The sequence below is a fragment of the Labeo rohita genome, chromosome 22 (genome assembly GCF_022985175.1).
Source record: "Labeo rohita strain BAU-BD-2019 chromosome 22, IGBB_LRoh.1.0, whole genome shotgun sequence".
Lineage (NCBI taxonomy): Eukaryota > Metazoa > Chordata > Actinopteri > Cypriniformes > Cyprinidae > Labeo > Labeo rohita.
In genome coordinates this window covers 37,625,979-37,651,130 of record NC_066890.1, presented here as the reverse complement: position 1 = coordinate 37,651,130, position 25,152 = coordinate 37,625,979, and the positions used below count along the sequence as shown (strand labels likewise).

Below are 25,152 nucleotides of genomic sequence, written 5' to 3'. Positions count from 1 at the left end.
TCATTCTCGTAATTTCCTATTTATTCTCTAAATATTATGACTTTAATCTTGTCATTTTTTTTTTTTTTTTAATGTGGCACCAATATCCAAAAGTTCATTAAAAATTACTTTTTTTTACTTTGTGTACGCAATACGTTTGCATGAAAATGCAAAGACGATTTTTTCAGGGGGACACAAAAGTTTTGCAAAAGAATGTAAATATTTTACGAGCGAACGCAAAGTTTCTCAGGGAAACACAAAAGTTTTGAGCAAAAACGCAACAGTTTTTGCAAAAGAAAATGCTAATGTTTTATGAGCGACCACCAAGTTTCTCACCAAGTTTTGCAAATGAGCGCGAATTAAGTATTTTTAATGTAAATTATTGGAAATAGTAATGGTTTTACGAACAATTTACAAAGAAATTCATTGCCCGTCGATCAGGATTCCTCAAAAATGGTGAAAAACTACGTAAGAATGTATTTACGAAAGACACATTTATGGACAATTGCACAACGTTATACAATATCAATCATGTTTCACAAATTTGCACACAAATTTTATACTGCATGAACACTGCCCAATGTATAGTGTGCATGTACATTTTTAATATCCTTTCATTTGCACATGAAAAAAATTAAGACAAATTGTGGAATAAAGTATTTTTAAATAACATTGCGCACCTGTACTCAATTAATCAAAACAAATAACGAACAGGTTTACCAGCTATCAAAATAAGCAGCAGTAAAAATCCCTGTCCAACCAAACAGGTCGGACGACAAATAAACGGCCAACAGCGTTCAGTCACACAGGCCATTGACATTTATAGATCATTCGTCTTGGCAAGAATCTTAGATTCTTTTTTCAACAGCCATTTGGCACAAGAACTACAGCATACGAGCGTTTTTATCACAGATCGGCATCCACACACACTCAATCCCAAATAAAGATTTTCCGGCTTGTAACTAAATCCACAAACATTTTACTATGACAGCAGATTCTTCGCAGGCCACCTTATTTGATTACACTTCTACAACCTTATAAACACAGTGAGTGTTGTGGCGTACTATCAGCCAGCAGTAATCTTATCTTTCCGGACATATTTCGTGTTTTCATGATGATAAACAAAGAACAATAACTTCATTCATTACCGCTGTACAATTATATTGGTCACTTTACAACAGGTGTTGTTTAAACACTACAAAGTAGCGAAAAGCAATAAAGACAAAGTCATTAAAGCTGTTTCCATGGACACAGAAAAAACATTTATTTTTATGGGGTCAGGACAGGAAGTTATATGCTTGCATGAGACATGATCGCTGGTGCAGACTTTGCAGAGCTGTTATGTAACTGAGAGAGAGGGATATTTTAGACACTATCTTCCTTGTAAAAGTGTTAGCCTAGCAGCTTGTCTACCAAATTAGCACATCAACACTGAGAATAATGCAGGCAGATTGCAGGAAGTTCTTTAAAAAACACTGAATTTAAGTCAAAAGCAGGTCTCCACATAGTTTTGATTAAACTGCTTGCAAATGATTCAAATGAAAAAAAAAAAAAAAAAAATCACAACAATAATTGAATACTTTACGCAGCCAGAAATAGCCTACTTTTTGTACATCTGTAAGCACACTTTAGAAAGGCAGCCTGTTTCTGCCACAGAATAAGAAAATGTAAAATGTAATTGCGAATTTTTACTCTCACAATTCTGTCTTTTTCATTTAAGTTTATATCTCACAATTCAGACTTTTTTCTCGCAATATTGTGCAAGAATTGTTAGATATGAACTCAGAATTATGAGAAAGTCAGAATTCCAAGTTTATCTCAGTTTTATTCGTAGAATTGCAAGATATAAACTAGATATAAGATATAAAGCAATTTTTAGAAAAAAAAAAAAGTTGTGAGATGCTAAATCGCAATTGCGAGATATAAATTCGGAGAAGTCAGAATTTTGAGATAGAAACTTGCAATTTAAAAAGTCAGGGGAAAAAAAACAGAATTATGAGATGTAAACTTAAAATTGAGAGGAAAAACACCAGAATTGCCAGATATAAGAAAATTATGATAAAGTTAGAATTCCAAGATTATCTGTCACATGTCTGAGTTTTTTTTTCTTACAATTGCAATATATAATCTCAGAATTAAAGCAATTCTGAAAAAAAAAAAAAAAAAAAAAAAAAACAATTGTGAGATGTTAAATCACAATTGCGAGATATAAATTCGGAAAATTTTGTTATATAAAACTCACCGTTAAAAAAAGTCAAAAATAGTTACAAAAAAAAAAAAAATAGAATTAGAAGATGTAAACTCAAAATTCAGAGCAAAATAATCTAAGTTTACTTTTTTCCTCAGAATTCTAAGTTTATATCTCACAGTTCTGATTTTTTTCCTTCAGAACTGCTTTAATTCTGAGGTATCTAGCAAGAATTGTGAGATATAAACTTAGAATCACCGCTGTGCAATTATATCGGTCACTTTACAACAGGTGTATACGATGTAAACTTAAAATTCAGAGAAAACAATGTGAGTTGCAAGATATAAACTCAAGAAAGTCAGAATTCCGAGTTTCACTCTCAGAACGGCAAACAAAATAAAGCAATTTTGAGAAAAAAAGTTCAGTTGTGAGATGCTAAATACCAGTTGTGAGATATAAATTGAGTCAGAATCTTGAGATAGAAACTCACAATTAAAAAAGTCGATACCCGTTTTGATTTTGTATTCCGTGGTGAAAAAAAAAAATGAATTTTGAGATGTAAACTCAGAACTCAGAGGAAATAAAAAACATCATAATTGCCAGATATAAACTCAATAGTCACAATAACCTTTTTCTTTCTTTCTTTCTTTTTTTTTTTCTTAATTAGATGGTGAAAGCAGGATTCCATATTTGAATCCAATATCATCACACAAGCATTTCCGCTGCAAATACAGTGCAAGCCAAGATGTCTAATTAGGGAACATAAAATCAAAAAGAGTCACTAAACGGCCTCAAGCATTTTTAGTGGTTAGCAATTTGAATCTGATTCATTAGCGGGTCATTTTCGGTTACCTTTGATTTGAAAAGAGGCGGGGAACAGCATAAAACTGTCATGTGGTAAATTCGCCAGACAAGAAAAAATAAAAGGTTTTTGAGACCTTATTACCGGTTGTTCAAAAGACAAAGAAAGATACATAATGCTGCATAATGGTGTTCTAAAAAAAGTTTACATGCTCCATCTATCCATCTATAGCTCAGTCTATAAAAACAGTGATAAATATAGCACAAATACAGTGACACCATCAAATTAACCAATTTATATTAAACAATAGGCCTATAAATAAACATTATAATCCCTACTAATTTTGTTGTCTGGAGCACTTATTTAGTGTGACTAATTCTTCAAATTGCCAGTGAAATTCTTTTACAGCTAAGACAAACTAGCCAGCAGCATGAGGTTTGTTTTCGTTTGCGGACAGAGGTCTTTGCACAGAATAACTACAATTAAAAACGTGACGTGACTACAGACACTTGTGAAGCAGACAGGGGTTGTCTCGTAGCACAGCGTCTAAAATTAGCCCAGCACAACACACAGACGAAAGACGGAAAACCATTACCAAAGACAAAAGCAAGAGACATCATCTGGTAAAGAATTACGGAACACCCGGCTGTTAGATCCGGACTGGATAAAAGGAAAACCACAACACCTGAAAATAGCCGCGTTCCGCCACAGCACTACAATTAGCATGCCCTGAGAGACGGACACCCGGTCCTGTTAAGTTGGGCTCCGTCTCTTTTTCCTGTGAGAAACGGGCCAGAATCAACAGACGCGCGGCCAGCACGGCCACGCGCTCGCACGAGCGGAGAGAGACTGGAATAAAATCATATTGTCCGAAGATTCCGCCCCGGAGACGACATGAAATAACAGAAGCACTAAACACTACAGTATTTAACATGCTGTAAGTTGCCTCTGTGGTTAACTTCAATTGTAAGGGCTGTGTCCGGAACAAAACAGTAGCGTACTAAGCAGTATATACTACTAAATCCGCCTCGTTTTTAACATATAAGAGCGGGCGCGGCCATTTTATACCTTGTATGTGCGAGGCTTCCGGTGTCATTCGCATCCAGCTTTTAATAGCGGTACAAAATTGCTCGTTTTACTGCTTGAAATTGCAAACTAATATCATATAGCCGCTTTCCCACTATCGGGCCGAACCGTTCTCTTTGCTTAACCGTTCCGTTCCGTGCCAATCCGGGCCAGTCAGCACGGATACGGTTTAATTTTCCACTGTGGTGCTGATAACGGAACTCTTTGGAATGTAAATACAAATGCGTTAGTGGTTAGTTATGCAACTGTAATGTAAAAAGCGATATGGACGATGATCAGATATTTCTGTTTTTGGGACTCCTTTTTTGTATCTGATATTTACTTCGTTAAATAACAGAAAACACAACAACTCTTGGCGCAAAAAATAAATAAATAAATAAACAGAAGGCGACGACAGGTATAACGTACCAGCAAATGCTGAGGGGATATGCATGCCAGTGGAGACGGACACAGAAGGTAAAAATCCTTTCTAAAAATACTACATTTATTGACAGTATTAATGCATGAGCTATGAACGAAGCGTAGCTGTTTACTTGGCTGTTGGACCAAATAGCGCGCTTGCGCTTAGCATTCACACTCTGTCAGCACGGTTTGGCACGGTTGTCTAATGTAATTGTGCCGTACCGTACCAGGCTCAGGTGGAAACACAACTGGAACGTACCTGACCGTTCTAAGAACCGTTCGGTCGATAGTGGAAAAGCGGCTATTGTATTTAATAAATTGTATTAATAAAAAACACGTTTTGTAATGCAAATAGTTTCAAGCCTTGTTCAGACTGTCAGACCAAATCCAATTTTGTGCTTATCTGGATAGAATCTGATTTGAATAACTGACTGTCAGTACAGTGTATCGCAACTGTTCATCTGATTTGTCTTTCATTTTACAGAATGTGCATTGGTTTCTAAGGCAATGCCATTGCATTGTTATGCATACGCTAAAAACAACAATAACTGCAATATAGTTTGCAATACAGATGTTGTCAAAAACGTCCGACGTGTTTGCGTTTTATGTGGCGTGAGCTGTTAAATCCCATCTGACCGTTTAGTCTAAAACTAATTTCCAGGAATGCGATTCAAATAGGATTCCATGAATGTAGCTCAAAACCGATTTGCAAAAATCGTATTTCATCTAGTTCTTTGTCGTTCAGACTATATAAATATAGTCGGATTTCAATCGGATTTGCACAAAAGCTGGATTTGAGCTGACAGTCTAAACGAGGCTTCAGTTTACTGCACTACAATTTTCTAATGAATAATAAGTCTTGCACATTCAAAGAAATAAACGTACATATTCATCGCAGAATAAGGTGGATAATGTATAAGTATTAAAAAAAAAAAAGATATACTTACCGCTTTTTCTGGAAGTTGCGCTGGTCAAAATTGGATTGTTGAGAGAAAAAAAAACACTGCAAAGTACTGATAATAAATTGAAATGTTAAAACATTATGAACACTATAACCATGTATTTTGGTTTCCCAAATTCCGCAAAACAATTGCTTTAAATTTAACGATGTTCAGACAGACTAGGTATTAAACAAAATATGTATGAAACAAATGTAAATTATAGTAAAGGTCGTTTACAAATGGCGAGCATAAACTCAAAGTGAAAAAAACTTGTGAACTTAGGCCAAATGTGTGCGTTTCGTGTATGTTAATTTCATTATTTAAAAATTAGATTTTTATTCTGAAAAATATGGTGAAAGTACATTTTGGATTTGTGAATATAACCATAGCAGTATTCCACATATTTGTCACATGACCCTAAAATGTTTAATCAATTGAGTGGCCTCCAAGTTATTTCGACCATGTAAATTTATTTTGCGTAAAAATATTGTACGTTTTTGCAAATATTAAGTCAAAACATTAGCACTGCACTTGATTACTTACTGTTCATTCGTCACACAGGAACTGGAAGGTCAGGTTGGGTGCACTGCATCATGGGATAGTTTTTTCATACAATTAGAGCTGCAAAACGATTCGTCACGATTAATCGATTCAAAATAAAACTTTATTTTTCCATAGATTTATATGTAAAATATTTATATTTATATATAATATCAATTATGTGTGTATTTATATATATATATATATATATATATATATATAATAAATATACACAGTACACACACATATAGTATGCAAATATGAACTTTTATTTCTGATTAATCGTGACTAATCGTTTCGAAGCTCGACATACAATGATGTTTTAATAAAAGTAAAGACTCAGAATCAATTTTTTTTTCACATATTTTATTACTAAAACATCTCTAAAGGCAGCAGTTTTAAGTGTTCACAAGTATTTCTATTTTTCTTCGGTAGAGTGAGTACAATGCTGTGGTAGAAAAAAAAAAAAAAAAAAAAAAAAAAAAAATTCACACTGGCCTTGCGTGCTAAAAACTTAAGACACAAAATATTGAATATTAACACTTGAGGTCCCCTTAAAGTTCGCTGGTATTGAAAAGTGGCTAGTGTAACTGGAAACAAAGAAAATTATAATTTTTTTAAACAATATTTGACAAGAAATCTTCTTCACAAAGGAATAACGTCGTACAATCATGTCCTACAATCACAGACACCAAGAAGCTAGTCACAATGAATGCCGGCCGGATCAAGTGACAGTTTAAAGCGACATGATGGATTTTTTTTTAAGATCACAGTTCAAATTAATGAAAACAATTCATTTTGAGGTAAAGTGCACTGCAGCTAAAAGAGTGAGACAAACAGCATTTAGTCACTAACTTCATTATTACGTCATTAGCATCACGTGGCGTTTATTTGCGCATTACTGACAGTCGAAACCGATTTGCTACAGTGTGAAAATATCCCTTCACTTGCACCACAGAAAGAAAATGTACGTAGAAACTCAAAATGTAGGATGAATATCCAATCATACTGTCAAAAAAAATTCTTACATCAAGTGGAAGAGGTGAAATGTCATCCAAAGCAATGCATTATGGGTTGTTTCTGATCTAAAATAGGCTGAATGACACATTTGTTTTTTTCTTTTCAAGAAAAGTGCCTACAAAACAAAACAAATATACCCAAATGGACCATGTGTAATTTCAGTGGTCACATGACATCCTTGCATAATATCTACATCTTGTCTATGTTAGAAGGAAACTATATGTACAACATATACATACAAATCACATGGTCGCAGGAAACAAACGTCAGAGACGTCCAGTGGCTTCATACTCACAGCTCATGGGTTAGATTTAGAGTGGTTTACATCCTGGTCTTTGGTGGAATTACTCTGAAATCTGGATTATTACATCGCACGTGCTGTTTGTGTGGTCAGCTTAAGAACAGAGGAAATGCTTGACAACTTTAGAGACTTAAATTAGACATGGAATGAAATGAATGTGGGTCGTAAGAAAGGAGGAAATGTTTGAGATTAAAACAAATTGCATGTAGAAATAACTACGTAAGGAAACTTAAGTTTCTTTAAACCCCCCAAAATGTATATGTAAACTGCCAGTCAGAAGTTTTTGAACAGTAAGATTTATGTTTTTTTTATTACTTTTTTTTTTTTAAGTCTCTTCTGCTCACCAAGCGTGCATTAATTTGATCTAAAGCAGTGGTTCTCAAACTTTTCATACCAAGTACCACTTCAGAAAATATTTGGCTCTCCAAGTACCACCATAATGACCGGCATAAAAAAAAAACAGTAGCATAGTAGACCTAACTATTCAGCTACAGCTCTGCACAGTTCAAAAATGAGGCTGTTTTATTCCTAATTTATAGAGAATTTATATAAAGAATATTTAGTGTTGTCAGCCACTTTAACATTGTAAATAGACAGTTTGAACATTAACATTAACACTGCACTGTGCTTGCAAACAGGTAAATAAACTTAATATAAGTAAGTTTAACTTACAATAATGATTAAATAAAATGTATTGTACCCAGAATTCAAATAAAAACTGTACTGTACTTAAATGTTAAAAATAATAATAATAAATTAAAAACTTACTTACCTCGTACTTAAAATGTATTGTGTTTTAACATTAATTTATATTGAATTTAGTGATTTCTCTGAGTACCACTAGTCGTACTGGTACCCCACTTTGAGAATCACTGCTTTAAATAATAAAAATATTTAAAAATTGTACAGTTTTGGCTGTACTTTAGATCAAACAAATGCAGGCTTGGCGAGCAGAAGAAAGTTCTTTAAAAGAAAAAAAAAACATTAAAAATATTACTGTGCAAAAAATTTTGACTGGTAGTGTACCACAATGTTTAACTATATTTGGCACTAAACTTAAATGGAACTGTCTGCATTAATGTCATATTCTGCCCCAAATTAAAAAAAAAAAAAAAAAAAAAAAAAAAAAAATATATATATATATATATATATATACTTTTTTTAAGACAGTAAAACCAATTTTAGGATAATTTAATTAAATTATTAAACATTTCCCCCCAAAAGTCTTCAATACCGTAATGCAAAAAAAAAAAAAAAAAGCAAATTACTATACTATATATATACACTATATATAGTCATTACTATAATACAGTCACAAAAATCTATTTGTTTGACACTATTTTTTATTACAAAAATAAAATTATTAAAAAATAAAATTAAAATCACTATATATACTGTTTACTAATAAATGAATTCTATAAAATGATTACATTTTATTTAAATCACATTTTCTTTACATCACAAAAATGACATTGCTTCTGCATTACGGTATTGACAATTCTAGGAGAATTGTACTTACTTCCTAATTTTACTTTTTCTTCTTCATTACAACATTTCTTAAGATTTTCCTTCAGATTCAGGTGTTTAGTATTTTAGCCAGCATCTTACATTGACTTTTTGATCATTTGGAAAATTGAAAACATGGTTCATTTACCATCTAAAATGTATGCTTCATGATTTTTATTTGAGTAATCTCAAAAAATTGAGATCAACTGCTCTCTCCATTTGGAAGATCTACTAACATATAAATTAAAAACAGAATATTGGTTAATAAAATCTTAGATTTTCTCCACATCCCCTACTTATTTTTTTTTTTGTGAACATTTGGAAGAAATGTCTCTTGGAAACGTTAGACACATGAATAAAATGACCACTGAAATGGAGTTGGCCTTTGCTGAAATTAAAAAAAAATCTAAGTTTATACAATGTACCATCAAAAGCAGTTTGTGAACAAACTGACTTCAATTTCAAAAGTCAATTTTGTCATTTTCCAAGCAACAATGTTCCAGAGTGACCGCGAAATGAACCCGACCAAATCCAACAGAAAATAGCCGTCCCAAATACTGTGTTTGAATGAAATGGGATGTTGACGCTGTGCAAAATTGCTCACCACAACAATAAGCAACCTAAAAACATCCATTCGTCCTTCAAATCGTCCGTTTGACGCGCGTGCTACGGAAATGTCCTTCACGTGAAGCTGTCCGTCAAAGTCTTTGGGTTTTCTGGACACGGTGAACCTTTTTAGATTTTTTTCGTACAAACTAAAACATCGTTGTAATTTACAGGCTTCAATAAAACTTGTTAGCTGTTAAGACTACAAGGATTAAAACGTGCTCCTTAAGATAACCTAACGTCCAAAATGTCCAAAATGTCCAAAACGTCAATGCAATGTCTCAGAAAAATATAACGTCCTCCTTGGCCACTTCGTCGCTAACAGTGTACGAGGGAGTGGGCTGGGAGGTCTGGTTGTGGGTTTTGAGACCGGCGGGAGCGAGGCCGGACTGGGCGTCCGTATGAGCGTCTGGAGGGCTGAGGGAATCTGCAGGGCGAGCAAACCAAACAACAGGCCTGTCAGCTGGGCCTAATGACTGTTTACACAGCGGGAAATGGCTCGTTCAGGCTCGGCCGGGAATGTCGGGTGCGGTTGTTTGTCTTACCTGTGTGGGAATGTTGAGGTTGGTGGGGGCTGATGGGTCGGCGTGCTTTGTGTCCTCCGTCCGAATCCCTCGATGACAGCTTGATGGGCAGCATCTGCTTCATGTCAACAGAAGCTACAAGAAAGTGAAGATTGATTTAGGAATTTGCAAATTTGCTTTCAACGTCATTTGGTGCAGCACTACTAACCTAAACTGTCGGTGCGGTGCGAACTCTTGCCCTTCCCGCTCTTCTCTTTGCCTTTGCTGAGGGCGGCGAGTTTGGTCGGGATCTGTTGCTGGACGCTGCCCTGCTTGTGTAGCTGGTTGGTGGTGCTGATGAGATGGATGGGGACCTCCGTCTTGGCCGGGAGGGTGCTGCAGGAGCTCTCGCGACGCGAGTGGACTTCGGGACGCTCCGTGTAGTCGGCGGGGGAAACTGAGAAAGAGGCCCGCAGGTGCGACTTTTGAGGAAGCGTCTGCTCCCCTATTCCGCCGAGCAGCAGGTCACCGTTAAAGCTGGAGGAGCTGGAAAGCTAAAACATGAAGTAAAATGCAAATGTTAGCGCCACATGTGGATAAGCAATTTCCAATGGAAAGAGGTTGATTAAAGAGATAGTTCACCTAAAAATGAAAATTACCCAATGATTTATTCACCCTCAAACTTTCTTCTTTCAGACAAATTCAATCAGAGTTACATTAAAAAATGTTCTGGCTCTTCCAAGCTTTATAATGGCAGTGAATGGCTGTTGAGATTTTGAAGTCCAATAAAGTGCATCCATCCATCATAAAAAGTGCTCTACAATGACTCCTCAGGTTAATAAAGGCCTTCTGAAGTGAACTGATGCATTTGTGAAAGAAAAAGGTCCATATTTAAAACTTTATAAACCGTAATCTCTAGCTTCTGTTAACTGGCGTATGTGCATTCATGAAAGAGTGGCGTTCCAGCGGATGACGTAGGACGTAATCAAAGCATAACCTCCAGTGAGAATATGCTAGTCTCTCAAGAACCAAGTTTTGTTTAAGTAAAGGAAAACTAGTCTTCTCTTGGCTTATATCGAAATCCCTCTGTACAAATCCTTGTTTTGCACTTCTTATTCGTGATTGGTATTTGGAAACTAGAGATCACGGTTTATAACGTTTTAAATATGGATATTTTTCTGTTACAAACACATCGTTTCGCTTCAGAATTTACGAATAATCAAGTCAACCGCAGCAATATACAGAACAGAGTTACGAAAAACTGATAAATGCAAATATTTATGCAAAAATGGATTTACGAACTGAATGTAATAATTTTCAAAAGCATATTGACAAAAAATTTAATCGAACGCAACACTGACAGATTTACAAACAACTACATTAAATGCAACCAACTGATTTACTTACAACTGAGTTGAACGTGACAATATATGCAATAGTAGATTTATGAAAAACTGAATTAAATGCAACAATTCACGCAATGCTTTAACATACAAAAGAAACTAAATGCAACAATATAAACAACACTGCATTAACAAACGATTGAGCTAAATGTGAAAATACACATTATACTCATGACGAACTGAATTTAACGCAACTATTTAAGTAAAAATGGAGTTATGAACAATTTACCAGAATACAATAATTTACAGTAATGGATTTAGTAACAATCAAGTCGACTGCTACAATATACAGTTATGAAAAAATAAATAAATGCAACAATTTATGTAAAAATGGATTTCCGAACAACTGAAGGCAATAATTTACAAAAACGTACCGCCAAATGCCACAACATTTACGAAGAATTAAGTTGAACGCAACAATATACTGCACACAGTGACAGATTTGCAAACAACTGAATTAAATGCAACAATTTACGCAAGAAATTATTTGCAAACGATGAGCTGAACGTAACAATATACACAGAAGTAGATTTACGAAAAACTGAATTAAATGCAACAATTCATGCAATGCTTTTACATACAAAGAAACTGAATGTAACAATATACACATAACTGATTTAATAGATGATTATTTTTACTGTGATGATACGCATACTATATTTATGAAAAAATGAAATTGACGAAACTATGCAAAAATGGATTTATGAACAATTCAAACGAAAGCAATAATTTACACTAATGGATTTACGAACAATCAAGTTGACTGCAACAATATACAGAGTCAAGTTATGAAAAACTGAAATAAATACAACAATTAATGCAAAAAGGCCTTTAGTTGTTTGTAAATGCAAAAATTTCAAATTTCAAATTCAAAAGCATATTTACGAAGAACTGAGTCGAATGCAACAATATACTGTAAACAATGACAGATTTACAAACTGAATTAAATGCAACAATTTACACAATAATTGATTTACGAACAACTGAGCTGAACGTGACAATATACGCAATAGTAGATTTACGAAAAACTGAATTAAATGCTACAATTCAGTAAAAATGGATTAATGGAGCTAAATGTGACAATACACACAACATTATATTCATGAAAATCTGAATCTGACGCAACTATTTAAGTAAAAATGGATTTACAAACAATTTAACTGAATGCAAAAATTTACACTAATTGATTTACGAATAATCAAGCCGACCGCAAAAATACACACATTCGATTTACGAACAACTGAAATAAATGCAACTATGCAAAAACTGGATTTACGAACAAATGAATGGAATAATTTACAAAAACCTATTTACAAAGAATTAAGGTGAATGCAGCAATATACTGTACACAATGACAGATTTATGAACAACTGTAATGAATGCAACAGTTTATGCAAGAACGGATTTGAGAGTTAAATGTGACAATATATACAATAGCAGATTTATGAAAAACTGAATTAAATGCAACGATAGCAGCAAAAATGTATTTGCAAACAACTGAACTGAATGCAATAATTTACACTAAAGGATTACGAACGACTATGTTGACGTAAGAATATACACAATAACAGACACGAAAAACTAAATTTAACACAATTTAAGGAGCACTTGAACTGAATGCAATAATTTACACTAAACGATTTACGAATTTTTGAGTTGAGCATAGCAATATGGATTCACAAAGTATTTACAAAAAGCTGAATTGCTTCAATATAAGCAAATATGGATTTTCGACAAACTAAATGTAGTAATATACACAAAAATGGATTTACGAAGAGATGAGCTGAATTTTAAAAAAACACAACAGGTTTACGAAAAACTGAATTGAATGCAACAGTTTATACAAGAATGTATTTAAGAACTACTGAATTGAACGCTACAACAATTTATCCAGTAATGGCTTTACAAATGACAAATGTTAAACTGAATGTGAACATTTACATAAGAATGAATTTGCAAACATCTGAATCAAATTAAGACAAATTCTACGGTATAAGAACGAATTCATGAACCATTTATATTGAACTCCGAATTCATGCAAGAATGGCTTCATGTACTATTTATTCACAAATTTGTTCTGCCTGTCAGTTCTAAAACACACAGAAACCAATTTTTACATAGTTTGTTGCATAGACTTCAATGGGACAATATATGTAAAATGTTTTCATTAATAACCACCAATTGTACCAGCTGTAGATCTTCAAATACCACAGATGACACTGTTGCGATAAATCACTTGTCTTTAACTGTTTTTCATGTCGTTCTTCATTACTTTAGATGAATGCATCTACTAAATCAATACTGCCTAAACTACATATTACGGGCCAAAAATTTAGAGATGCATCTCCTGCATTTAAATTCAATGTGTTTTCACTCATCTTCTGAAGATCAGCTTCCACATTTGAGCACGACAAGCAGGAAATGCCGAGCTAATGCGCTGTATAGGAAATCCAGTCTGCTGAAGAGTTTGGGATTTACAGGACGAAGCTAAATTTAAAACACATGCTGCTTTGCATGCAGAACAAAGACGTTTGATGCGCTCTCGAGCGCACTTTGTCAACACGGGCATAAAATGTAACACAAATTGAAGACAGCTCCACATGAAAGGACTAAGTTAAGCACGAGGTAAAAATTATTAACGCACATCAGCAGCTTACAGTCCTTTTTATCTAAAGGACATATTGTACACTGTTTGGAGGGATAGTCCACCTGGTGCAAGCAAGTCTTGCTCAAGGGCCCAATAGGGATTACGCAATTTTGGGATGCACCTAGAAGCAAACCTTGAAAATGTACACAAGGCGTCCAAATAATTAACCGTGAAGTTACCAACACCCTTAGTTCACGGAAATGATTGAATAATCATGTAACTGTCCATCACAGCTACAGTACTTAAAACTCTTCACACCTTAAAGGTGTAATTAAAACTAGCGCCACCCACCTCAATCTGTACATTATGCTTCTGCAAGACACAATTACACCCTTCAATTTTCAGGAGTTCACAAAAAATGTGGTTAAGGAGAACATACAAACATCGTGAGGTCCTCAAACATCTAGAGCCGTGGTTCTCAACCACGTTCCTGAACATTTAGCATGTCTACATAAAAGGTTAGTTCACCCAAAAATGAATATTCTGTAATTAATTACTCACCATGATGTTGTTACAAACCCATAAGACCTTTCATCTTCAGAACACAAATTAAGGAAAGTAAGGACATTGATAAAATAGTCCATGTGACATTAATGGTTCAACCGTTGTTGTCTATGTACGGTCAGAAAGCTATCGGATTTCATCAAAAATATCTTAGTTTGTGTTGTGAAGATGAACGAAGGTCTTATGGGTTTGGAACAACATGAGAGTGAGTAATTACTGACAGAATTTTCATTTTTGGGTGAACTAACCCTTTGAGGAGAACATCCAAACATTGGGAGATGTTCTTCTGGGATCCTCAATCATCTGAAACAGGGTTTCCCAAGCTTGTTCCTTCTATGCATTTTCAAACTCTTCCTAATCAAACACAACAAAATCAACTCAATTAGACTCTAAGACCTGAAATGGATTAGTCAAAAAAGGAAGACATCCAAAATTTAATTACCTGTCCATCACATCTACACAACTTAAAGCTGTGAAAATGGCCAATCTTCTCCACACCTCAAAGATATAATTAAAACCAGTGCCACCCACCTCAATCTGTAAATTATGCTTCTGCAAGACCCAATTACATGCTCCAATTTCCATAATTTCACCAAAAATGTGGTTAAGGAGGACATCCACACTTTGGGAGGTTCTCAAATATCTAGAGCTGTGCTTCTCAACCACATTCCTGAACATTTTGCATGTCTACTTAAAAGGTTAAGACCTTTATTCATCTTTGGAACACAAATTAAGATATTTTTGGTGAAATCCAAAAGCCACATTCAAGGCTCAGAGAGATGGTAAGGACATCAATGGTTCATCCTTAATTGATAGTACTGTTACTGTCTATGCAGGGTCAGAAAGCTCTCAGACTTCATCAGAAATATCTAAATTTGTGTTTTGAAGATGAACGAAGGTCTTATGAGTTTGGAACGACATGAAGGTGAACCACCCCTTTAAGGAGAACATCCAAACATTGGGAGATGTTCTTCTGGGAGCTTAATCAACTGAAACAGGGTTTCCCAAGCTCGTTTCTTCTATGCATTTTGAAAACTCTTCCTAATTGAACACAACTAAGTCAGCTTAATTAGTAGAGACTCCAAGACCTGAAATGGATAGGTCAAATAAGGAAGACATCCAAAATGTGTAATATTGGTGTCTCTCTCCAGAAAAGAGGTTGGAAAAGGCTGAACTTCTCCAACAGGCCCAGGGGCGACATCATCTTGAACCATCGCACAGCGTGGCTTTTGTGGAGCACGAGTAGTTTTCCCAAACGCTGGGATCCCAGCACAGATGCTCCATTGTTCCCAGTCCTAAAGGTGCCTTCAGTAAATATAAGGTTTCCAGAGCGTTAAAAATGCGAGGGGTGTGCAAGGTCTTCGGCACAAAGACTTGACTGACAGCACATAAACAATTAAGATTGGCCGAATTCCAGCGCTGGTATTAATGAAAGGGTGCTGGCAGGTAATTATACGTTGCGGTTTTCCCAACTCAAGACTTCCCTGGATACTTCAAGCAAATATTCATTTGGAGCAGCTCTGCTGTGCGCGGACTGGTCGAAAGGGCTCACTGCTGAAAATGTGGCTCTTAAATCATAGTGCTAAATACCTGTTTCTGAAGGGTTGTTTTGGGTGTTTTTACCTCACTACGAAGCATCACAAATACAGACTGCCTGGAAACAGGAATGTGGAGCGTAAATCTTTCAAAAGTAAAATATACTCGGCCATAAAAAGTTGCCTTCTTTGGAACTGGAGGTCAAAGTTGAGCACATATGAACGAGAGTAAGACAGGAGCACATGAAAAACTAAAATTCGACTTTATCTTAAGAGCTGAGCCATGCTTTAACAAACGGAAGTGACTAAGGCGGCAACAAAAGAACAACTCCTACCCAGGTCAAACAACCCCCAATATATCCGACATTAAAGCTGACAGTGAGATACAACAATACAGCGTATGATAAAACTAATTTATCGAGCTGTGGGAACGTAAAAAACAAAGACAAGTGGCCTAACTAGGAAACCGTAAAATCGTTGCAAAATCGTAAACAATGACACTGGCAGATAACGTGCGTCCATGATGTTACTCTGATTCTTTCTCTTTTAGTAAAAATCACATTTTCAGGTCATAAATTTGCTCAATTGAAACTAGAACTTTCTAAATGAACTGAAAAGTATATGCTTTCTGTTTCTGAGACGTTATTTCCGTCTTGTTGTAATAAATCTTTATTTTATGGCGTATATTTGATCAAAGTCTGTAGCCTGGCACCACAGCTAGACGGTTACTATGTACTGATAGCCGTACTAACCTGAGATAAGCCGAGATCACAGGAAATCTGACAAGGCCGGGCATGAGCGGACACGTTTCTGTGACCTCAAATACACACAATGAACAACAAAGCTGTGGCAACTTACTGTCAGGGGGTGTTTGTGTCTTTTAACATTTCAGTCTGTATGCAAATGTGACCACGTGATTCTAAACATAGATTTCTGGGGAAGGATCAAAGACGGTCGACTAGTCGGCTGTTTGATTTGAGCTTCAAAAGTGAGCTTATCGAGATTTATGATTTTATTGGTGGCGCAAAGGTAATAAATTAGAGATGTTCTCTGAAATGGTGTTTGACATGCCAAAATGTGTAACAGCAAGTATCTGAATAACCAAATTCAATTCCGGTACTACAGCTGTTCTACAGAAACAAATTCACAGGCTTGACAATTAATGTCAGACTTGAAAATTGTAATTTTCAGTGGAACTACATATGCGCCTTCAGCTGTTGCATCACACCTGGTGCTGTCGGTGTCGTTTTGTTAAAAAAAAAAAACCTCAATAAAAGTTTCAAAACACAATTTCACATTTATTTCAATGCATTACTTGGAAATTTTATAAGATTCAGAGAGACCATTTCAAACTTTCTACTTTAAAATTTTACATTTAATTCAATGTTACTTGTAAACATCACAATATTTACATAGATACTATTTCAAATTTCTACTTAAAAATTTCACTTTTAAGTCATTGTGTTTCTACTTTGAAATTTCATGTTTAATTCAATGTGTTACTTGTAAATTTCACAAGATTTACAGACTGTTTTAAGCCTTCTATTTTAAAATTTCACTTTAATTCAATGTCTTGTAAATTTCGCAGGATTCAAAAAGAGACTATTTCAAATATCTGCTTAGAAATTTACACTTTATTCACCGTTTCGTGTCAATTTTGCAAGATTTACGAAGAGACAATTTTAAAGCTTTCTACTCTAAAATTTCACACTTAATTCAATTTGTTACTTGTAAAAAAGATTTACAAAGAGACTATTTTAAATTTCTACTTGAAAATGTAATTTTAAATTCAATGTTACTTGTATATTTCACAAGATTTACAAAGACTATTTTAAATTTCTACTTGAAAATTTCACTTTTAATTCAGTCTTGTAAATTTCTCAAGACTGACAAAGTGACTATTTCAAATTTCTACTTTAAAATTGCATGTTTAATTCATTGACTATTTAACATTTCTACTTTAGAAATTCATTTTAAATTCAATGTTTCTATTTTAAAGCTTTCTACGTTAAAATTTCACATTTAACTCAATGTGCTACTTGAAAATTTCACAAAATTTACAAAGAGAATATTTCAAGCTCTTCACTTTAAAATTTCACTTAGACAATTTTAAATTTACAAAGAGATTTACAAAGAGAGTTTTAAATTTCTACTTAAAAATGTCACGTTTAATTCACCATTCAAAATGATTACTTTAAAATGTCATTTTATATTCAGTGTGTTACTTGTAAATTTCACAAGATTTACAAAAACTATTTCAAGCATTCTACTTTAAAATTTCACATTTATTTCAATTTGTTACTTGTAAATTTTTATATTTTCAAAGAGACTATTTTAAACTTTCTACTTTAAAATGTCATTTAATTCACCATTTCAATTTTCTACTTTAAAATTTCACTTTTAATTCAATGTGATACTTGTAAATTTCACAAGATTTACAAATCAACAAAAAACAGTGGGTGAAAATGTTTTAAAAAGTAAATCCTATACCAATTAAGATCTTAAAGGGATCATCGGATGCCCATTTTCCACAAGTTGATATGACTCTTTAGGGTCTTAATGAAAAGTCTATAATATACTTTGGTTAAAAATTCTCAATGGTTGTGTAAAACAACACCCTTTTTACCTTGCCAAAATCAGCTCTGCAAAAATCATCCTGTTCTGGTCGAGGCTGCTTTAAATGTTAATGAGCTCTGCTCGCCCCGCCCCTCTCTTCTCTCTGTGGAGTGACGAGCCTGTTTACTTTAGCCACTAAACTTGCTAACTAGCACATTATTAGGAAAGGCGATCGCAAAGATTCATAAAAAACCCTTATAGTCACTTCTGCTGTAAGTGAAGCTGGATCACGAATGATTCGCATGAACACAGACGGATATTTGTAGATCGGGAGGCGCATTCCCTTCACAAACAAACGTAATCTACAGCATCTTCAGCTGCTCAGATGTCGGGAGTAAAGGACGACCACTGTGTTCATTATTACATCCAGCAACACAACACCTCAATCGCTCAGTCAGAGATATTCTTGTCTAACTTACATCCCTGCTCCGGCATCGAAACAATGGAGGCCGGACTGTCTGAGGTAAGACGCTCATGTCAATCAACCATGGTGGGAGTGGCCGTCACACCGACAGGTTTCTGAGAATGGCTCGATTTGAAAAAGGGGATATTATTTTTACAGATTAATTAAAAACCACTGCATAGATTTGTATCATTATAGGGTAGATTTGTACATACACTGCCAACATACATCAATGTTCAAACAACATGTAAAAGTGAACTTTGCATCCGATGACCCCTTTAAATCCAACATAGAGCTTCATTAAGATCAAGCAGTCATTTTGAAACTCAATAACTAGTTGATTTTGAAAATGTTTTTCACATCCCTACTTTCTACATAATACATAATGATAGAAAAAAAGAAAAAAAAAAAAGCTTTGCCACTAAAGTGCTGATTCATGTTCATCTGTAACCCAGCAGTGCAAACATACGCCTGGCTGTGGCTGTTTGATTTTGGATCATAAACTTTAAATGCACATTCCTCCTTAATACTATAAAATGACTAACACTGATGCTAATTGATTCTGTCTTGATTACATTTTGTTTGGTCACTGCCTATTAAATTGCTAACGTCACTGCATTACGGCCTTTAGGAAAGTTCTGCACTTCTGTAAGTTCCGCATGCATGTTTAAAAGAAGCCTGAAAGACGCCTTGTCCGGCCCTTAGACGTCCTTTTCCGAGTAATCCGTCAAAATAAGAGGGTTAGTCATCAAGTATGCGCACGCGAACGGACAGGCAGGCCACGGTGCTCAAATCAGTTTAACGTGATTGAAGGAAAGCACGAAAACCCCTGAGTTTGATGAGAAACAGATGACGGAGCCAGTCAAACCGTGTGCAAATGAAGAAGAAATGCTAAAGACAAAGTACACATTTGCCATGATTTTAGTGTGTTGTGATCTCTGGGATTGTTTCATTACGGCTGACAGCTAGAAAATTGGCTACACAGAAATGGACTGTTTTTGTGAGCTGGTTAAGACTCTTCAAACAACGCTTGTCCAAGTGTCTGTTTTTTCCCACAGTGCTAGCTGGGTAATCTAGCAGGCTCATCGGCAAACAGGTAGGGCAGGGTGGCAGGTAGATTAGCAAAGCCACTGCTATGAAACCTCACAGTGCCACATTGTTCCCTTTGATTGTGCTGGTAGAGCACAACTAAAAAGAGAGCGTGGGAAAGGAAGATGCTCTCCGCTGGCACACCTACACATTGAAATTAATAACGTGGCACCAGAAAAAAAAAGAAAAAAAGAAAAAAAAGAGCACAGAGGTGACATCATGCCAATTTAACGTATGCCAGCTCCCATTTTCTTGAATAGCTAGGTGATTCATTAGATATTCATGAAAGAGTTCATTGTTGCATTGTTTGATTCATTTCAGAGATTCAGTTCAAACTGTCTGATTCAGAAGGTATTGTTAAAAACATTCATGCAAATAAATATTAACGCTTATTACCACATATCCTTATATTTATACATATTTTATACATTTTAGAATTTACATTATGTATTCATCAGATACAAATAAATAATTGTGTTAAACTTTTGATTTTGAATTGATGCTGAATTGATAAGTATACATTAAGGTATATATCGAATATTGCTAACAGTAGTTTTTTTTTTTTTTTTTAAAGAAATTAATATATTTATTTAGCAAAGGACACATCAAATTGATCAAAAGTGAAAGATATTTATCATGTCAAATAAAATTTGTTCTTTAAACTTTCTATTAATTAAGTAACTTTGAAAAAAATAAATAAATCACAGTTTCCACAAAAATATTAAGCAATGCTTTTAACATTGATAATGTTTCTAGAGCATCAGCATATTAGAATGATTTCTGAAAGATCATGTGACACTGAAGACTGGAGTAATGATGCTGAAAATTCAGCTTTGTATCACAGAAATAAATTACTACAGCCCTATTTCATCTATTTTATTTTTTCCCCCCAAAAGTTCTTTAATTTTTTTAATTATTATTATTATTATTATTATTTTTAATTCTTCTAGATTGCATTTTTTAAATTTTTTTTGTTTTAATGGTTAAATAAAAATATTAATCAAAAGGCATGTCTAATTAATTGAAGTAAAACCCTACACAATTTTACAACAATTTACTAAACGATTTATTAAACAAAAATTATATTTAAAGGCCCTATGAAATTTGTATTTTTCAGTTTTTTTTTTAACCACATTCTGTGTTTTCCATGAATTTTCTGGATTTATTTTTAAATTTATTTATTACATTTCATTACATTTTAATAATCAAAAGCATCTCTGATTGATTTTTACTAAAAATTTCTTTTTTAGAAATACTGTGTATTTACATTTTTTCTGGTAAAGAAATTCTGGAAAATATTTTTTCTGGTAAATATTCCTTTAAAAAAAATATGTTTTAATAAGATAACTAATATTAGTAGTACTATCATTAATCAACCCCACGCGAAGATTTTAAAACAAATAAAAAACATTGCAAATTTTTACTATGATTAAAAAAAAAAAAGCAATGAAAACTGGTGCAGACAATTTTAGCCTGAATTTATTGTCTAATATTTATGTGCCAACCAGTTGCATTGGTACGATTAATTGGACCTAATAGCCTAAATGACCTTTAGATAGTTTAGTGGTTCAGCATGTGCAGCCATTCAAGAAAATCAAGATTCATGTAGGGACCGACAGGAAGCATAATGAAGGGAGGGATATGGAAACAACTAGAGTCATGTGGCATCTCACCTGTCCAACTTCCTGTGCATACAGCGCTGCTGTATTCGGCACCGTGTTGTGCTTCTTCAACTTCCTCTGTTGCTCCAATCGCTCTTTCTCTTTCTCGACGGCACGTGTGGACTCTCTCAGCCTCTCTAGGTCTTGCTGGTAAGTCTGCCTTTGCCTCTCGAGTTCCTGTCTCTCTTCGGTCAATCGCATCTCCAGTCGCCAGCACTCCTCCTCTCGCTCCTTCAGTCGCTGCTCGGCCGCCTCCGCCTGCCGCCGCTGCTTCTCCCGCTCTCGTTCCCAGCGCGTCTGCTCCTGCCGATGCTGGCTCTGCAGCCGCTGGAAGTTGGCGAGCTCCTCGCGATGTTTCTCCAGGTTGCGCTGCTTCTCCTGCTCCAGGAGCACGTCTGTGCCGCGGTTCCGGCTGCCGGGTCGTTCCCGCTCGGCGGTGAGGAGAGAAGCCCGCTGGAGCTCGATGTGGCTGTCCTGCTGGGAGATTATGGCCTGAGGGGAAGGAGACAGAAAGGACTTGATGTTTGGATAGTTGTTAAGAGCTTTCTGGTAACTAAAGCTTAGTTTAGCAAGTGTACTTTCAGCTGCCTGTCCGTGTATTTGCTCAAACATGATTTGTGTGACTGTATTGTAAGGCGCTTTAAGAAAGTGTCTGGTGAGAATGTAAATTTAATGCAATGCTAACAGAATGAAAACACAAAAAAGAAAGCAGGCAGCTTAAAGGACAACCGATAGAAATAGAAAAAAGGACAAAGGAGGAATGAAAAGTCAAAAGAACAAACAAAGGCGTGAAAGAAAAATGACAAAATACAGTCAAATCAAAATCAATCAAATCAACAAAAGCAAAAAAAAAAAAAAAAAAAAAAAAAAAAAAATGAAAGAAAGGATAACTGAAGGGGCAGAAGAAAAAACAAAAGACCAAAAGAAAAAAAATAATATCTAAAAATATTTGAATAAAAAGAATAAATATTTATAATAAAATAATAAATATGTATAAATATATATGTATAAATATATATTTAGCATAAAAATAATAAATATTGCAAAAAAAAACCCAAAAAACAAAAAGAGTGAATAAACAAACAAAAGAATAAAAAACAGAATGAGTGCAAACAAAAAACAGAAAAAAAAAACAGAACGAACAAAAGAGAAAATGTAAAAACAACAGAAAAACAACGACAAACACAAAGACAGACAACAAAGAAAACTAAAGGAAAAAAACAAATAAAAAAACAAACAAACAAAAGGCTAAAGAACCAACTGTCATCAAAACAAACAAACAAAAGAAAGAAACAAACAAGACAAAAAAGAAAAAGAAAAGGACAACTGAAAGAAAAAACAAATAAAATGATAAACAAATGGCCAAAGAAAGAAAAAAAAACAATCAAAACAAAAGACAGATTTGAAAGGACAACTGAAAGAAGAAATAAACAAAAAATGAACAAACAGCCATAGAATAGACTGTCATCAAAACAAATAAAAAAGAAAATGAAAGGACAACTGAAAGAAAAAATAAAGGAATAAACAATGGCCAGACAATGGACTGTCATCAAAACAAACAAACAAACAAAAAGCAAACAAACAAATGAAAGAAAGACAAAAAAGAAAAGAAAAGAACAACTGAAAAAACAAAACAAAACAATAAACGAAAGACCAAATAACAGACTGTCATCAAAACAAGTAAACAAACAAAAAGGGACAAAAAAGAAAATGAAAGAACTGAAAGAAAAAACAAACAAAAGCATAAACAAACGGACTGTCATCAAAACAAACAAAAAAAGACAAGAAAGAAAACAAAACAAAAAAAAAAAAAACGGAGAAAATAATAAACCAAAAACTAAACAGACTCAACACAAACAAAAAGGCAAGAAAGAAAATGAAAGAACTGAAAGAAAAAAAGCAGACAAAAGAATAAACAGACTGTAATCAAATCAAACAAACAAGAGTAAGACAAGAAAAAAAAAAAAAAAAAAAAAAAAAAGTACAACTGACAGAAAAAAAAAATAAACAAATGGCCAAGGGACTGTCATCAAAACAAACAAATTAATAAAAAAACAAAAAGAGAGATACAGAGAGAGCAAAAAAAAAAAATAGAACAAGCAAAAGAAAAAAATGAAAATAAAAAAGGGAAAAAAAAAAAACGAGCAACAAACCAAAAACGACAAAGAAAACAACAAGAAAGAGCAAAAATGTAACAAAATGAAAACCAGCAAAAACAAAACAAACGAAAATGAAAGTAAAAACCATAAACAAAACAGAACGTCTAAAATTAATATCAAAACAACAAAATTACCAAGAGTGAAAAACTAAATGAAAAAAACAAAAACGAAAAGACAGCAAACAAAAATCAAAAACAAAAAGAAAAACTGAGACTGAGAACAAATAATAAAACAAAAATGAAAAATGAAAGAAATCAAATAAAAGAGCGAATGAAAGAACAAACGAAAAATCAACAGAACAAGTAAGAGCAAATGAACAAAAAATAAAGCAAAACTGACAAAAAGAACAAAAAAGGACAAAATGAAATGAAATGAAAGGAGGAGTAACAAGAACAAGTTAAAGGATGAGCAAACAAGTGAATGAACACGAACAAATGAAAAATGAAAACAGGACAATGGACTAATGAGCACAAGAAACGCAGCTGTTGTTTCAGTTGTGAACATCTGAACAAACAAATGAGCACAGCATGAGGAAGATTCCTCTAAAGCAGATCTTGTCATGATTGCAGGACACATGGCTGAGGTTATGAGTCAGACGTGAATGTGGTCATTGTGTTGTACCTGTAAACTGTACAGCCTCTGGGACAGCAGCAGCACTCGCTCATAGAACTGGAAAAACAGGACGACAAGGACAACATTACTGGCAGGATGATTCAATATTCAGAGACATTATTCTCACGAGACACAATGCCACATTCCTGCCAAGTGAAGTATCGCCGTATTAACTGCCGATTAGGTGCGGTGAACGCAAAGGTTACCATCTCAAATATGTACTCAGAGGCGTGTGAGAAACGACATGTGCCTTTAATCTCGTGGGAAACAAAGTGAGCCATAATCGCCTCAATCCCAATTCGATGCACGCGCTCACCTCTGATTCTGGTAATTTACAGGTGGACCACATTTTGTGCCTGCCGGGTGAAGAGGCCTCGTCCTGAGAGAGATGACAGATTCAAATGAACGAAAAACATTTAATTGGTTTATACCATGTTTATCAATGTTTGCTGAGAAAAGCCTCCAAATGAAGATAATTCAAAGACTAATTCAAAGATTATCATGGCAGATGAGTAATGCATTCATTTATTACAGTAAAAGTTAATTATTAGGGATGTGCTCGAATCTGAACACCGCGTTTGGAAAGGAAATGGCTACGGAATAAATATCAGATGGGAGGAAAAAATATAGTCCAATGCTTTCTCTCACA

At 34.5% G+C, this 25,152-nt stretch overlaps 1 protein-coding gene across 3 annotated transcripts in view; it reads right to left on the bottom strand.

Moving 5' to 3' along the window:
- Positions 1 to 6,866: 6,866 nt before the first annotated feature.
- The window catches only part of arhgef18b (rho/rac guanine nucleotide exchange factor (GEF) 18b), a 65,329-nt gene continuing 47,043 nt past the window's right edge, over positions 6,867 to 25,152 (bottom strand). For 2 of the 3 annotated variants that reach the window (XM_051094723.1, XM_051094724.1), the window contains 6 exons: positions 24,820 to 24,882; positions 24,513 to 24,560; positions 21,745 to 22,224; positions 10,104 to 10,428; positions 9,917 to 10,030; positions 6,867 to 9,798 (listed from right to left, as the gene is read on the bottom strand). In XM_051094723.1, coding sequence (XP_050950680.1) covers positions 9,653 to 9,798; positions 9,917 to 10,030; positions 10,104 to 10,428; positions 21,745 to 22,224; positions 24,513 to 24,560; positions 24,820 to 24,882 — 1,176 coding nt within the window. In that variant the 3' untranslated portion in view covers positions 6,867 to 9,652. The remainder of the gene's footprint in view (positions 9,799 to 9,916; positions 10,031 to 10,103; positions 10,429 to 21,744; positions 22,225 to 24,512; positions 24,561 to 24,819; positions 24,883 to 25,152) is intronic. The other variant, XM_051094725.1, reaches the window with a different exon arrangement.